General features: G+C 45.3%; 2 protein-coding genes across 3 annotated transcripts; both read left to right on the forward strand.

Annotated features, from left to right (window-relative positions):
• The first annotated feature begins 9,373 nt into the window (after positions 1-9,373).
• On the forward strand, positions 9,374-10,327 carry LOC143828711 (olfactory receptor 8U3-like). Its single transcript, XM_077318957.1, is given in 1 exon segment — positions 9,374-10,327. A coding segment is annotated over 1 exon segment (945 nt). The 5' UTR covers positions 9,374-9,382.
• Positions 10,328-13,746: 3,419 nt separating this feature from the next.
• LOC143828712 (olfactory receptor 8U3-like) lies at positions 13,747-17,193 on the forward strand. Of its 2 annotated transcripts, XM_077318960.1 has the most exons (2): positions 13,747-13,776; positions 16,285-17,193. In XM_077318960.1, the coding sequence occupies exons 1-2, from the start codon at positions 13,747-13,749 to the stop codon at positions 17,191-17,193; spliced, it is 939 nt and encodes a 312-aa protein (XP_077175075.1). The 2 variants fall into 2 exon arrangements, with proteins under 2 accessions (XP_077175075.1, XP_077175074.1); XM_077318959.1 differs by lacking the exon at positions 13,747-13,776 and having other exon boundaries at positions 16,068-17,193.

Genomic DNA, 17,193 nt, shown 5'->3' on the forward strand with positions numbered 1-17,193 from the left:
TACAGTACTGGCTGGCTAAGTCTGAGGGGGTTGACAGCATCTAAATACTTTCTCGAATTTCATTGGGGACAGTAGGGGAAAGAGGCAGCTAGTCATTCCATGCATGTTTAAGGGTAAAACACCAAAGTGGTTCTACAGTACTGGAGGGCTAAGTCAGAGGGGGTTGACAGCATCTAAATACTTTCTCGAATTTCATTGGGGACAGTAGGGGAAAGAGGCAGCTAGTCATTCCATGCATGTTTAAGGGCAAAACACAACGAGGGCAGCACTCACCCATATGCCTCCTCATGTCCAGGGGGGGCTTCCCAGCCTTCTCCCATATTTTTACCATCTGGTCGTGGAAGACCGTCCTCCCACTTGGCTGCGGGATCCCCCCCCACTGTTCCAGACTGTTTAGGAAGTCCAGCTTAAGGCGCTTGAATTTTGTCCGGACCTGCTCCCAGGTCCGGACGTAGCCCCTCTCCCTCAGCTTTGAAGCCAACACCAGGTAAGCACCCTTGGTGTGGCAGTGGGTGCTGGCCATAAGGCGGCCAACACTTTTCGATTGGAGCACAAGCTCCAGAAGTGCCTCAGCCTCGGCGCGCTGCCAGAAGGAGCCCTTCCGTGGCTTCGGCATCTTCGGAATGACGGTTAGGGAACGAACGTGCGTTGCTCCGATAGACCACCCCGTTTTTTAAATGTATCAAAGCTGCCCACCAATAAAATTATTCATTGGAACATAAGTGGATTGATCCTCCGGTTTGACAGGGGTCGCCAATACTTCCTGGCTACCCGCCTCCCCGAACTTTCCCCATTCAGCGCTTCCGTATTGTGTTTGTCAATTTCAGTTGGGAGTTAGCATTTAGGGCTGTCAAAGTGCTTTTGGACCAGAGAATCCCCGTTTTTTTGCTGGCAAAGTACACAAACCGCACAAGACAAGGTTAAAGAAATAACACAAAACTTTATTCACCAACAAGAGAGTGGGAAAAACAATTAAACACGCCTCCTGTTTCTGTAGATGTGGGTGGCTATGGCGTCCCGAACCTTGCACCCCTCTGCATAGATTCTTCTTCTCCTTGCTTCAGGGATGTCTTGTGTGTCCTCAAGGACAACAGGATCAGGTTCATCCACAGGGAAGGGGATGTTATGTCCCTTGTCCTCGCATATGTTGTGCAAAATGACACACGCGATGATCAGCGGAGTCACATTGTCTATATGCACGTGTAGTCGGGACATCAGGCAACGGAACCGGGACTTCAAACGTCCAAAGGCACGCTCCACTACATTCCTTGCCCGGGAGTGAGTGAGGTTGTAGTGGCTATGCACGTCTGTCCTTGGCCGCTTGTAGGGAGTCATGAGCCAGCGTCGTATTGGGTAGGCTCCGTCCCCGAGCACCAACGGCGGCACACGCACGCCCTCAATGGTGGCGGTGGGGTTTCCTGGAACAAAGACCCCTTCGTCCATGGCTTTCCTGAGGTTGGATTCCCTGAAAACAAGGGCATCATGCCTCCTGCCACTCCACCCCACCTCGGCATCGATAAACCGGCCGGAGAAGTCCACTGTTCCTTGCAGGAGAACAGAGCAAAAGTCCTTCCTGTTCCCGTACTCTTTTATGCTTCCCCCGGGGGCACGGATAGGGATGTGGCTTCCATCGACGGCCGCAAAACAATGCGGGAATCCAAGCCTGGCAAACCCGTCCATACTCTGGAATAAGGGAAAGAAAAGAATATAAGCCATTGCATGTCAGCGTGGGGTGTATCGCGTCTTCGTTGCTGACCTGTCAAACAAGAAAAAAAATTTAAAGGGCAAAGGGGATAGAATGACACTCACCGCTCCAAGCCGGTCTCCGAGGCACACGACTTTGCTGAACAATTCCGCCTCCATGGCGAGGCAGAACTCCTTAAGGATATCGCCAACCGTAGTGACTCCGAGTCCGAATTGCTGGGCTACTGTCCGGAAGTACTGAGGGGTGGCCAAGTACCACAATGCGGCAGCCACCCTTTTTTCAACTGGAACGGGGCGCCGCATGCCAGTGACTTGCCTCTCCATGCGTCCACGTAGAGCCTCCACGAGTTCAAAAAATGTCCCCCTCGACATCCTGAAGTTGGCAATCCAGTGGTCATCATCCCAGCGAGTCCACACAAAATTCTCCCACCAGTCAGAGGATCGTTCGTCCACCCAGAACTGTCTGGGGAACCGGACCTCTGCCAGAGCTTGCCAGCGTTTCTTGGCCGCCATGGTTACCCTTACAGAACGTCTTCTGCTGCTGGTCAGCGTTCCGGGCACCCGTTCTCGGTACTCCGCGATAGCAGACGTCCGACGCGACAAGGCGGTATTCATGCGCTGGAGCACCGCGAGCATGTGAGCCAGCAATTGAAAAATAAGCCTCTCCATTGCAACGTTGACCTGTGCTGCGGGCAGTAGGCTACGCAAACAAAAGAGTGAGGCCGACCGCGTGTCTGCCCAGGTGCATATAAGCAGGTAACCTGTGGGCGTGTACTGTGGGCGGGGATTAACCAATCAAACATGTCAATGCATCTGGTTCCTAGAAAACAATAGAAAACACGTTCCAAGGGCGCCAATGATCGGACGATAACGCGTTGCTACGGGGTTTCCTGGGTTTTTTAAAAAAAAAGGGAACCCCGACAAGTTCGGCTTTAGGGTCGAGGTCAAAGGTGTGCCTGCAGTTTGATTGACGGGCACGGGAGGCCAGAAGCGCTAAAAAGGGACCTCCTTTGTAGCGATAAGACGGAGAACCGGAAGCCTGTGGGTTACGAAAGTGGCGAGAAGTGAAAGTGCCAAATTCCGCAAAAACCGCAGCTGTGCGTTACGGGCACGGCTAGTTACATTTCGCTACTTGAAGTAGCGCTTTCACAAACGGCAACCAAATAGCAACTTTGAGCTCTGTGCGAAATGGCCCTCGCTGTCATTCTGTAGCTCCCGTCTCCACCACTTCTGCATGTATACATGGCCATGTCATTTCTGAGGAGTTTTATCCCATGCCTGCCTGTGGAAACTTTGACTTGTTCTTTCTTGTCTAAGAGTGTTACTTTTCATTTGTGCCTTGGAAAATTCAAACACCTTCAGGAGAGAAGTTCTCATGGATATGGGCCCTTATTTTTTCTGCAGTGCTTTCATAGTATTTAGGGATATATTAGATCGATCCAGCAGTTGTCAGTGTCAGGTGCCTGTCACAAATCAATAAGGGAAGGCCCTGGGACATGGAACCAGAGAAAATGGAAAAGATCGGCTTTGTTTCTTTCTGAAGCATAAGTGCATTGCAAATCTGCTGCTTCTGACTTTCAGCTTCAGTTAACTTATTTCTTGGCAAAATAACACAGTGTTCTCATAATACTACCAGTTCATCTGAAGAATCTCCTGCAGCTGAATATGTAGGAAAGTGCCATCTGGGAAATGTGTTTTTAATTTATTGTGATTTTTTTTATTTCAGAACTCCAGACTGTGCCTGGAGGTTGGCAACCCCCTCGGTCAGTTGTGTCCCTCTTTACCTATCTTAAAATCTGGTCACCTTAACCCAGAAGTGTATCTCCCATCCACAGAATCATAGAATCATAGAGTTGGAAGGGGCCACACAAGCCATCTAGTCCAACCCCCTGCTCAACGCAGGATCAGCCCTAAGTATTCTAAAGCATCCAAGAAAACTGTGTTTCCAACCTTTGCTTGAAGACTGCCAGTGAGGGGGAGTTCACCACCTCCTTAGGCAGCCTATTCCACTGCTGAACTACTCTGACTGTGAAATTTTTTTTCCTGATATCTAGCCTATATCGTTGTACTTGTAGTTTAAACCCATTACTGCGCATCCTTTCCCCTGCAGCCAACGGGAACAGCATCCTGCCCTCCTCCAAGTGACAACCTTTCAAATACTTAAAGAGGGCTATCATATCCCCTCTCAACCTCCTTTTCTCCAGGCTGAACATTCCCAAGTCCTTCAACCTATCTTCATAGGGCTTGGTCCCTTGGCCCCAGATCATCCTTGTTGCTTTCCTCTGTACCCTTTCAATTTTATCTATGTCTTTCTTGAAGTGAGGCCTCCAGAACTGCACACAGTACTCCAGGTATGGTCTGCTGCACACAGTACTTCAGGTGTGGTCCAGTATATATGCTTCTCATTTTTGTGACCCAGATATAGAACTCTGCACTTATCCTTATTGAATTGCATCTGTATCTCAAAAGGGACATCACAGAGTTAAAAAAAAGTGTAAAGCATCTAACTTTTCTGTAAATATTTCAACTATGGAAAACTGAAGTATTCAAGAGGGCTTTTCCACAGAGGTAATAAGGCTGTACAGCACAAAACGGCTTCATAAACGTACTTGGATAAATGAAATGCTCTATATAGCATATTTAAACAGTATCTTATTATGTAATTTCTGTCCTGCTTAACATGTTATAATAACATTTATGCTATGTTCCTGTTGTTTCTTCTGATTCCCCGTCTTCTAATATCCTAATGCATTAACTCAGCTTCCAAACTCAGCAATCTGGAACTACCACTACAGAGGAGAAGCAGGACTGAGCATTCTCCCTGCACCTCTCCAATGCACAACCAATGGCTCATGAGCTTGGAATTCATGTATATATGAAAAGCTCATTTCCCATGACTATGAATTTTTTAAAGCAATATCTCCTATCATGGGGAAGTACCCTCTGCATGTACATTTTATTCGCATATAGATTTTGTGCTTATGAGTTGGCAGTCTTGGGTAGGTGAGGAGCAAGGCCTTTGTGTTCATTCCCCTTCCCTATGTGAGTTGATTTCACTGCATGTAATGTTATCTACAGTGGGCTAAAAAAGATCATATAGGCAGAACCACTAATTCTCAGGGCCAAGCCCATTGCATTCAGGAATACAACAGGTGCTAGATTAGGGGGGTGGAGTGGAATATCCTCCCCCTCCCCCCAGGACCTGGAAAGGCTGTAGGCAGCTGTTATGGAACTCACCAGCAGGGGCAGCTCTCACACAGCAGGGATCTGCAGCCCCCGAGCCTCCGAGGGAAGTGGAAGGAGGAGGGTGGGGGTGGGGGACGGAAGGTGATTGGTTGGCTGCTAGACAGACAGGCAAGCTGGTTAGAGGAGGAGGCACTCAGGGGTGGGACAGCCGCCCTGAGTGGGTGTTAAGTGCTGAGTGGCACTTAATCCATGAGACATGTTTCTCCTCCAAGGCCTTACCAGAAATATTAAGTGGAACAGATATTTTAGACTGACACTTTATTCACTGTACACTGAATGACTGTGTCATTTATCATTATTATATGCAATTCCTATATGATTCCATATATAATTTCTCCTGAAAACTACAGCAAGCACTTTCAGGGTAAATGTTCCATTCCAAAAAAGTGAAAATAAATTATACAATTGATAATTCAATAAATTTACTTCAAAATAAAGAGATTAAGATTGTGGCTGGGAGTAGGGCCCTTTTTCCAGGTTGCTTTGGCCTTTAGGAAGTCTACTTGGTTGCCAGTTTTGTTGTTGTTGTTGTTGTTGTTCATTCCATGTGCTTATTCCCAGGAAGAAGGGGCATGTCCTCATTCAGTTTGCAGAATAAATTAATTCTCTTTTTTCCCCTTGGAAATTTTTCTCAAGTAAGCATACATAGATTTGAATTGCAGGCGGGCACTGTTGCCAAACAAGGCCGTGGAATGGAATTAACATGGCTGCAGCCTTTATTCTGTCCAACCCATAACAGAGGGTTGGCACAATTTGGGGCACCTGAGAGGAGACCCGCCCCCCCCCACAGCCATCCAGCTGCATACATACGGAGCCAAGAGGCGCCCTGAGACCGCCTTACCCAGCCGGGAAGGTCGGCCCCTTGCCTCTGAGGCTCTCCCTGTGGGAAACAACCTTACCAGGAGCCAACAGACACCCATCTCATTTGGCTCCCTCGGTTGTTTGGCTTTGAGCCTTTGGCCACCCAGCCGGATCAGCCATGCCCTTATCAGCTGGTCCCTTAATGAGACCCCCAACACCTCAGGGAGTCCAGTGAACATACTGGCTCCCTACCAAGCGGGTTCCTCCTGTGCTCCCTAATCCAAGGCTGCGACGAATTAAAACAGAACCAAAATGGAACTAAGCCCCCCTAACTCAAAAAACTGTGGGAGGGAGGGTGGGAAACTGTCTGCGCAGCAGTCAGGGCAGAGAGGCTGGGCCGGGTCCTCACGGCGCCTTATATAGCGCCCTCCTGCCCGCCTCCTGCGCCGGCGTCGTGCATGCTGAGGCACGCTCCCGGGGTCGTTGCTTCCTTGTTCGGCAGCTCCGCCGCTCTTTGTTGTGTGCAATATTAGTTAGCAACATTCATTAGTATTCTGTGTATAAAAGTCCAAAATTGCTTCCTGTCTCCTTTCATCCAAGGAAAATGGAATTGTTGGTGGGGTGTTTTCAGGAGTATTTTGGCCTCTCAGTCCAGTTGTAACTAGATCTACCCAGATTAAGGGCTCAGTCTTGCCAGTAAATTGATCCAATAAATTGATAAATCCATGGCATGTTCACATCTGGTAATTATAAGGCAATCAAAATCCCCAGGAGTTCAAACATCCCTAAAGCATATCCAGTGAGAACAAACTATTTGGCAAAGACTATGATGAATCCCTGTCTGCAGCTATACAAGGCATAATGTTGACAAGTTGGTTTATTATTTTCTCTCCCCAATTAAATGCCAGTTGGCTAACCTAGGAATCTCTCAAAAGGGATGAATTGTAGAATCCTTTGTGAATAGATTCCTACGGGGATCTAGATGTATTCATAAATATATGGCTGTCATGGACTCTGGTTTAGAAGAATTGGATCATATGAAGATGGAATACATTTACAGGAAGCCTAGATTTCTTTTTCTAAGGTTAGTTCAAGCAAGATTTGTGCCATAGAAAGCAGACATCCAGGATCACCCCCAAATTCCTTGCCACGAGCAAGATGTTAAGCTGAAACCTGGCCAAGGTGGGCAAGCATACTTCCTGACCCATCCCTAACCCAGTCCTGGCCTGTTCTTGACCTGTGGCCAGCAAATGTTTGAGTGACTGGGACCCCTCCCCACCCCCTCCAGGCCTATTGTGACCATTGGTCACTTTCAGTGGGGGTGGGTTGACCTGTTCATATAAGGGAAATTTAAAATAATAATAATAATAATAATAATAATAATAATAATAATAATAATAATAATAATAATGTCTCCAAATGTACCAATAATAATATGTTCTCTGGTGCACCAATGGCTCACCAGTATGCTTCAGTGTACCAAATGAGAAATCCTGCACTAGAATGAAGACTCAACTAGAATGAAGACTCAACATTAAGGTACAGTAATCTGAACCTTGATCTGCATCATGAATAGAGCACCTTCTTAAATTTTAGATTGGGTTACACCTAACACATAGTCTAATGTGCTTTTGACTATTTGAGCAACTTCACTCCCATATGCATCTAGTGCTGCTATCCACTTTGTTGAACCTAGCTTGAATAAAAAAGTATGCTGAGAGGTGTTAAATTTCATCCTTTCACCTAGTGAAAGCTACATGTTTGGCTTATGCTAGTCAGTACTAAGAGAATTCCATTCTCCAACCAGCCCCAGCTTTAATGAAAACCACTTTGTGAATCCTGCTTTGTTTGATCCCAAAGGGAGAAAGAAAAAAGAAGTTTGTGTAGAAGGAAAAGGAAACACTGTTGTTTGTTGAAGTGGGTGTTGATTGTGCAGCAAAACCCATTACAGCCATGTTATGATAGATCCTTGCTGCATGGTGCTTTCTATATTGATTAAAATTTCTGCAATGCCCACTGGATAGAGAAGTCTGAGGGCCTGAAAGTGGGGAGGAAGACATGTTTTGGAGAGTTCAGGGGAAGCCATGTTTCTGGGCACAACATGCTTTCAGGTGGATAAAGTTGGAAACAGCCACTCAAGAGACAAGTTTTAGAGAACAGTCATAGAAACACCCATGCTCTATGAGACATTCTATAGCCATTCTGGGAGACAAGTAACATTAGTGTAATAAGATCTAGGGATAAAGCATGTATTTACATACATTTCATCTTTTTTCCCACACAGATGTTGTAGTTGTTCTGTACCCTTTCACATTGTATCTGTTAACTGCCATATACTTGAAGTTTGTTGTTTTTTTTTTGGGGGGGGGGTTGTTTTGGTTTTGCTTTCTATTTAATTTGACATTGTTTGGTCTGCACCTATGGGAAAGCTATTTTTTCCATATCAGGGTTCACATGAACTACTAAAACATAAGAGAGAAGCAAAGGAATTCCTGTTCGGTGGAACTCACCTCTAACACACTAGGTTTCAATGCTTTCCCGCTATCTCCATGTTAGCTGATATAAGAAGGCGATTCTGATCATTTTAACAAGGATCTGGCTCAGGCAACCTCTAATTCTGTGGTGGCAGCAGTGAGAGAAGAGAAAGAGGGGGATAAAGGATGGAGAGAAGTGAACTCACTAGGGTCTAGCAACTTGAGACCAAGCCCCTTTGAATAAATCCTTCATTTCCCATGGTAAAAACAAGGGCCTACAGGGGTATTTCACCACAGATGTTTCATACAACAATTGTGTGTTGTGCCAAAAACATATTGTGTAGTTAGCACTAAGAGGGAACATTTACAGGCTTATAAAATTATGGAGCAGGATAGAAAATGCAGACTGAGAATATACTTTTTCTCCCTGTCATAATACTAGCACTCAGGAGTATCAATGAAGTGGATGGGCAATAGGTACAGGACAGACAAAAGGGATTTAAAAAATTCATCAAGTAATTAAATTGTGGAATAATCTGCCAGTAGACATAATGATAACCATTAGCATAGGTGGTTTATAAAGGGGGTTAAACCACTTTTCCCAGTTCAGTCTTGGAAAATTCAGGAGATCTGGGGGGGGGGGTGTTTGGTGAGGGAGGAATCTGAAGGTGGGAGAGAGCTCAGTGGGGATGTGATGCCATAGAATCTGCCTTCCTTCCAACGCTGCTATTTTGTCCAGGCTTACTGATCTCTGTACTCTGGAAATCAATTGTAATTTCAGGAGAACTTGAGGACCACCTGGAAGTTAGCAACCCTAAGTTAGACAGATCCATCAATGACAGATCCATCGATGACTACTAGCCACAGAGGTAAAAGGAACCTCCGTATACAGCAGCAACAAACCTCTAAATTCCAGCACTAGGAGGCATCGTCATAGGAGGGATTTGGACTCTATGTCCAGTTTGTTGGTCCTCTTGGTCAACTGGCTGGTTGCTGCATGAAACAGGGTGTTGAACTAGATACACTACTCGTCTAATGCAGCAAGGCTCTTATCTTTTTTTTTTAAAAAGACCAATGTTAAATCCACTTTTTTCATACAGAATTTGCTCCCTAGACAAAATGATGGCCTCGTCAAGGAGACGATTGTGATACAATAAATGGCAGATGCAAACTACAGCAAGACAGTGGTAAAAGAGTTCATTCTCTTAGGGATCACTGACCGTCCAGACCTGCAGATCCCTCTTTTTGGAGTATTCTTTCTGATCTATGTTATCACTGTGATAGGAAATCTGGGGATCATTATCTTAATCAGAATTGATACCCAGCTTCATTCTCCCATGTACTTCTTCCTCAGCCATCTGGCTTTTGTGGACCTTTGCTATTCCTCTGTCATTGCCCCTAAAATGCTGGCAAACTTTTTAGCAACAAAGAAAACCATTTCATACAATGGCTGTGCAGCACAGTTGGGCTGCTTCCTAACATTCATGACAACAGAGTTTTTTCTCCTGGCAGTGATGGCCTATGACCGCTATGTGGCCATCTGTAACCCACTCCTTTATCAAACTATCATGTCCCAGAGAATGTGCATCCAATTGATAGCTGCTCCTTATATATATAGTTTTGGTGTTGCTCTGTTTCATACCATAGTTACATTCCGTTTGTCTTTCTGCTCTGCTAATGTGATTAATCATTTCTACTGTGATGACCTCCCACTGCTAGCACTTTCTTGCTCTGACACCAGCACCAAACAGATTCTGATCTATGTTTTTGCTGGGTTTGGTTTTATATGCTCCCTTCTCATTGTACTCATCTCTTACATTTTTATCCTCTCTGCCATTCTAAGAATAAGCTCTGCTCAAGGCTGACATAAAGCCTTCTCCACCTGTGTTTCTCACCTGACAGCTGTTACCATCTTCTATGGAACTCTGATCTTTATGTATCTGCAGCCGAGTACTAACCACTCACTGGAGACTGATAAAATTGCTTCCATCTTCTACACACTGGTGATTCCCATGCTGAACCCTTTGATCTACAGTCTGAGAAATAAAGAAGTTAAAGATGCTCTGAAAAGAACAACACAAAGAATTCTGATTGTCCTTTGATGGAAACTATAAGAGAAAGAAAAAATCTATTTCAAGGAACATTTAGTAATAAATGAAGTTAAGGGTTCTTTGTTCTTGTTTGTTTATTCTCATATAGGATCCAACCAGAACGCTTTCTAGATATGCCCTGTTTTCAAATGGAAATTTTCCTCAATGGTTGTCCTTTGAATGTAAATGTCATGAATATCCAAATTGTGAAATTCAGCCTCTATTGAAAAATATAGCATATATATTGACTTCTGGCTCTTCAATATGGGGATGCTAGTAATACCAACTGCTCCTTTGATGAAAACTGGCAAATGTCTCTTCCCTACACATGTCATTTCCTAACCATTAAAATCAATATTCTTCAAATCAGAATATTCTCCAATAATATTTTAGGTATTGCTTTGTCCAATTCCACATCTCCACTCTATGGCTGATATCTGACAATTGATACATTAAAAAAGCAAATTTGGTTTAATATAATACAGAAGAATATATATATATCACATAAGAACTGTAGTAGCATCTGGTAATTGCCCTAGCACTCTCTAAATGAGAACACTGGAGACCTGTATGAGTATATGATCTGTCCAGTCATACTCTTCACTTCCATTCTTTGCATGAATCAAAGATACCAAATCGCTGTGAATCATGCTGATGTGTTATATGATTGAAAGTACCAAATGAGTGTAAAGACAGCTTAGACATCACTTAGGAATTGCTGTGAAGAAGCTCTAATAGACTGATTCCGCATGGGCAGAAAATGCCGAGAGGGCATCCCACCACGCCAGTATTTTGAAGATTGTTATGTTCAGTTTGTTGCCTTGTTCATCACAGTTGGTGGGTTGGCATAGGGAGGAGCCTGCTTTTGGGGGGAGCCTGGATTGTGTTTCGGACTCTCTAGGTAAGGGGCCTCCTTAAGAGATGGCAGGGTGCAAGCGGGGCTGACCTTAAGTGGAAGGCACCAGGGGCTCACACTGCCAGGTGGCCTGGAGGAAACCAAAGGAGGTGTGCACCCCCTGCGGTACTTCAGGTGGCACTTCCTTTTGTGTGGGATCCTGGCTGCCCAAAGGGAATTTTCCAGCAGTGAAACTGGGGGATTTCTGGAGGGCTACCATGATAAAATGGGGGCATGGTCAGCTGACCACGGCAGCAGGGGTCCCCTACGCCAGGCCAACACTCAATGTTTGGTTATAATAAAATCTGTGGCCATGTTATGCCAAGCCATGTGTCGCACCCTTCTTGGGGCCAGGGATGCTCACCTGCCCATCAAATCCATGATGGCAAACAATTGAACAATGTTGACAAATGGTTCCATTTCTCTTCCCAATTAAAACTCGGTTTTTATCTCATCAGCTAATTTTGTTATTTCTCAAAGGAGTAGAATTATTCTAGAATCTCTTGAGGGATGCTTATTAGAGTGATCTTCATATAGGTATATGTGTATAAATATTAAAACCACATAGAATTGGAAGAGACAACAAAGGGCTATCCAGTCCAGAACCCACCTTCTCAGGGACTTAAAAACCACACGTTCTATCAGGGCAGTTGTTTAAAAGAATTGGGATATAGAAAGAGGAACTGAATGTACAGGTAACCTGGACAGCTGACTTGTTTTTCTAAGGTTAGTTCAAACAAAATTATTTTCTGGAAAATAAGAACAAAAACTTTCATATGTAAGGAACATAGCTGTGTTAGTCTTGTATGACTACATGGTTGGAAGCAAAATTATGTCTCACATGGTTACTTAAAACAGAATGTATGTGACACAATGGTAGTGCACTTGATTCTTCAGCCATAGATACTACTTTTTAATAGAGAAAGTTCTTTTTTTATAGAGAACAGTGTCCTTTAGAAATAAGTCACCATGTTTGTTTGGGCAACTTGAACATGAAAGTGCATTTGCCTGAAATAGATCCTAATATCAAACACTGGTGTAGACTTTCACTTAAAAATATACTTGCAGAAATCAGAGGCACAATGTTGCAGAGCTTTGGCAAAGTTTGGTTTATGGAAATACGTATTATAAGATTTGTATTGTATATTCTAAGGATCACCCATAAGATACCCTAGATAAAAATATTCAGTGGGAAAGATAAGAAGTAAAGTAGAAAACCTGTCTAGAAACAGATATTTCTGCAAAACCAGCTCCCTTTAAAAGGAAGCTTGAAAACCTTTCCCTTCTGTAACTAAATCTCATGTCCATTTTGATTTATAGAATTGAATTCTACAACTCTCATTGAAATGAGGAAAGTTTTGGATGTGTTCATGTGAACAAATATTCATTTCATTTATAGCCTGCTTCTTCCATGCAGTGGTTCATAGTGGGTAACAATCCAAATAAAACCTAGAATAAAATCTTAAAATCCTTTAAGACAAATCAATTAACCCATCCATAGAGGTGACTGTAACTCCCCCCCCCCTGCTCCAGAGGCTTTGGACTGGTGCCTCAGGGCATATGGGAGGCCTCATGACCTGGCTTCATGGAGTGGCCTGATCTAACTTATCTGGCCTCAAACAAGGACCTGGCAGAAAAGCTCTATTTTACAGGCCCTGCAGAAATGTGAAAACTCCATCATGGCCCCCAGCTCTCCCAGGAGCTCATTCCACCAGGTCAGGCCAGGATCAAAAAGCCCCTGGTCCTTGTCAAGGCCAGGTGAATCTCCCTTGAGCCAGGAACCTTCAACAGATTAGCACCTGCAAAGCAAAGTGCCTTGCGGGGGCCTAAGGACATAGGCAGTTCTGCAAATATGTGGGGCCCAGACCACAGATGGCCTTAAAGGTTATATCAAAAATGAGCCTGATCCAGATAGCAACTGGCAATCAATGCAGCTGCCTCAGCACTGGCTGGATATGGGCCCTCCAAGATGTTCCTGTGAGGACCCTAGCAGCTGCATTTTGCACCAGCTGTAATTTCCGGGTCAGGGACAAGGGCAGACCCATGTAGATTGAGGTACAGAAGTCCAATCTGGAGGTGACTGTTGCATGGATGACTGTGGGTAGGCAATCCGAGGACAGATAATGTGCTAATAGCCTTGTCTGGCAAAGATCGAAAAACAGAACAGAGCAGAATCTCCTGATGAATTTCAGGTGATTGTGCTCTAACTACCCAACTACAGCCTCCAAACAAATCTCCCCAACTTCCCATCTCAATTTGCTGTTGGCATCCAGCTTTTGCCCTTGTGGACTTGAGAGGATTTGATATATTTGTTATGTGCCCAGAATCACCTGGGGCTGCCATGGACGATGCTGTGGAGCCGGCGGAAAAAGGTGCAGCAGCTTGAGAGGGCACACCTGCACAACGCAGTATGCATCCAGATGCTTGGGGGGGAGAGGTGGAGCATACTGCCTGCTTATAAGTGGCCGCATGCTCGGCCTGGCCTATTTCACCAGGTGATGGGCGAAGACATTATCCACCCTCCTATTCCTTGGTTATGGCTGAAGATGAGTTGGCATTTGTTAAAGTGCACAGCAGTTTGCATTTGGTTTGGTGTCAGTTAATTGTGTTCATTTGTCACAGCTTGCAGGTTGGCAGAGGACAGAGCCTGTTTGAAGGGGAGTCCATCTTGCATGGCCAACTCACCAAAATAAGGGGTCTCTTTAAAGAGGTGGCGACCAGGCTGGAAAGGCTAGGGCGTACACAGGGCTGGGTGGCCTGGGATAGAACCAGAGGTGGTTTGCACCTCCTCTGACATCCCAGGTGGGCACTTTCCTGGTTAGAGGCTACAGTGGTATGGGGGGGGGGGGGACCCGTACTCCCAGCTGGGAACCGGTGCGGGATCCAGGGGAGCTGCTGTAGTGGGAAATAGAAGCTGGTGGGCTATAGAGTGGCTCTTAACCCCCTGTCAAGCCAACATACCCCATGTTTGGTTATTAAAGAGCTGTGACTTGTTATGACAACAACTGTTGTCCGCGTCTTATTAAGCAGAGAGCTGCCCCCATGCAAGGTAAAATACAGGAAACAACAGGAGAAGCTTGAAGACCTATTTGGATAATCATAGCTGCAAATGTTGATTGTCTGAATCAAACTTTGAATCTCACATAAATTCAAATCACTTTTCTGCCTACTCTGCTAGACATTCAAATACACCACTAAATTTGAGAGACTGCCCCCCCTAAAAAAAAACCCTTCCAGGAACCTAGACCAGGAAAAGACAGAAGGAGGGTGAAAAACTCACCCGAGTTACAGCCATTCCCCCCCTTCCTGTGCTCTCTGCAGTTGTTCCCACTTTTGTTCTTGTTGCCAGAAAATTATTTCTTCAGATCTCAGCACAACCTCCAAGCTTTAGGGGTTTTTCCCATTAAACCTAATGAAAACCTTTTTCCTCTTAAGGTCTCGCTGGGAGAGAAAGAAAAACTCCCTTCAAAGCTTTTCTTCTACAAAGTAAGTTTTATTTAAGAATGAACTCATCCTGACACCAACAAATTGGCATCCTGAGTACACACTGAATCCATCCTTTATAGATTTGGTGGGTAAAAGGTCAAGGCTTAGAATTTCAAAGAAAGTTAATCAATTGTGTTTCCAATTTATTAGCAGGGTGGCATTTCTGCCAATGAATATGCAACTCACTCCTTGGCATAAATCTGGCCGCAGCCGTTTTATTAAGCCTCCCTGAAGAGGGTTGGCCCAGCACGGAAAGGAGCCTGACCCCTCAGCCATCCAGCTGCTGTACCTGAGGGTCCCAGGATGCCCTGGGCCTGCTCCATCCCAGCTAGGAGAGCAGGCCCTACACATCCAGAATCCCTCACCGGGAAGCGACCATAGCAGGGCTCACCAAGCATCCACCTAAAATTGGCAACCCTAGGTTGCTTACCTACGAGCTTCTGACCTCCCAGCCAGGTAGGCCATGCTTATATCTCTGCCAGTTTCATTAAGGAGACCCCCCAACCCCCAGGGAGTCCAGTACGCAAACTGGACTCCCTGCCAACAGGCTCCAAAGATGCCTAAACCAAAGCTACAACAAACACAATCATCCATAACAGGAAAACATCAAAACTTGAAACACTGGGTGGGAGGGAGGGAAGCTGTTTGCTGAGAAGGTGCAGAGAGGGAGAGGTGGAAGCACGCAGTGCCTATAAAGGTCTTCGTGCTCCGCCTTCCACACACACTGTAGCCACATGCATCCTGGAGTCCATGCTTGCTGTCTTCTTTGGCCACCACCCGCTTCTTCAATGGTGGGTGCGGTGAGTCCCAGACACTGTATATTCTACATTCTAAAAAGTAAAACTTTTCACTGACTGACATAATGTAGCTAAAGGAACAGAAGTCAAAATAACGGATCCATAGTGGGGGGAGTCAGGCAAGAACACGACATTTCTAAAATTTGGCAAGCCAACATAGACTCATCGTTTAAAGCAGTGGTTCCCAACCTGCGGGCCGTGGACCGGTGCCGGGCCGCAAAGGCCATGGCGCCGGGCCGCGGCTCCTTCTCCCCGCCCCCCCCGCGTAAAAAACTTCCTAGGCCGCAAGCTTGCGGCCCAGGAAGCTTCTTACTGCGGGAGGGCGGGGAGAGGGAATCAGGGCCGGGCCGCGCATTGCGCATGCGCGGCCCGTGCGGGCACGGCCCGATGCGCAGGCGCGGCCCGATGCGTGGGCGTGGTCCGTGCAGGCGCGGCCCAATGCCCTGCTGGTACCCAGCCTCAGAAAGGTTGGGGACCACTGGTTTAAAGATTACAGTAAGGTATGTAAAATTCATCGACAGTTTCCCAATTTATGTTCATTGAAGAACTGAGTAAAGGTTATATTCTTATGAGTGTCAAGAAGATCACTACTCTATTTCATTCAGTAGGTATCAACAAGGAGAATTTATCACACTGGAATGTGACTGGCTCACAATCAGTCAAGAACTGATTTCCATTGTTGTTCTCCTCAGGATCATAGGTGAACTGCCTCACTGATAAAATCATGCCATCATCAAGCAATTAAGGTGGAATAAATGGCAGCTGCCAATCACACCAAGAGCACAGTCAAGGAATTCATTCTGTTTGGAATCACTGATCAGCCAAATTTACAGGTTCCTCTCTTTGGAGTATTCCTTCTGATCTATGTTATCACTGTGATAGGAAATCTGGGGATCATTATCTTAATCAGGACTGACATCCATCTTCACACTCCCATGTACTTCTTCCTCAGCCACTTAGCTTTTGTGGACCTTTGCTACTCTTCTGTCATTGCCCCTAAAATGCTGGCAAACTTTTTAGCAACAAAGAAAACCATTTCGTACAATGCTTGTGCAGCACAGTTGGGCTGCTTCCTAACATTCATGATAACAGAGTGTTTCCTCCTGGCAGTGATGGCCTATGACCGCTATGTGGCCATCTGTAATCCACTACTTTATCAAACTATCATGTCCCAGAGAGTGTGTATCCGACTAGTAGCTGCTCCTTATATATATAGTTTTGGTGTTGCTCTTTTTCATACCATAGTTACATTCCGTTTGTCTTTCTGCTCTGCTAATGTGATTAATCATTTCTACTGTGATGACCTCCCACTGCTAGCACTTTCTTGCTCTGACACCAGCACCAAACAGATTCTGATCTATGCTTTTGCTGGGTTTGACATGATATGCTCCCTTCTCATTGTACTCATCTCTTACATTTTTATCCTCTCTGCCATTCTAAGAATAAGCTCTGCTCAAGGCCGACATAAAGCCTTCTCCACCTGTGTTTCTCACCTGACAGCTGTTACCATCTTCTATGGAACTCTGATCTTTATGTATCTGCAGCCGAGTACTAACCACTCACTGGAGACTGATAAAATTGCTTCCATCTTCTACACACTGGTGATTCCCATGCTGAACCCTTTGATCTACAGTCTGAGAAATAAAGAAGTTAAAGGTGCTCTGAAGAGAACAACACAAAGAATTCTAATTGTCCTTTGA

Source organism: Paroedura picta, chromosome 2 (assembly GCF_049243985.1).
Source record: "Paroedura picta isolate Pp20150507F chromosome 2, Ppicta_v3.0, whole genome shotgun sequence".
NCBI lineage: Eukaryota > Metazoa > Chordata > Lepidosauria > Squamata > Gekkonidae > Paroedura > Paroedura picta.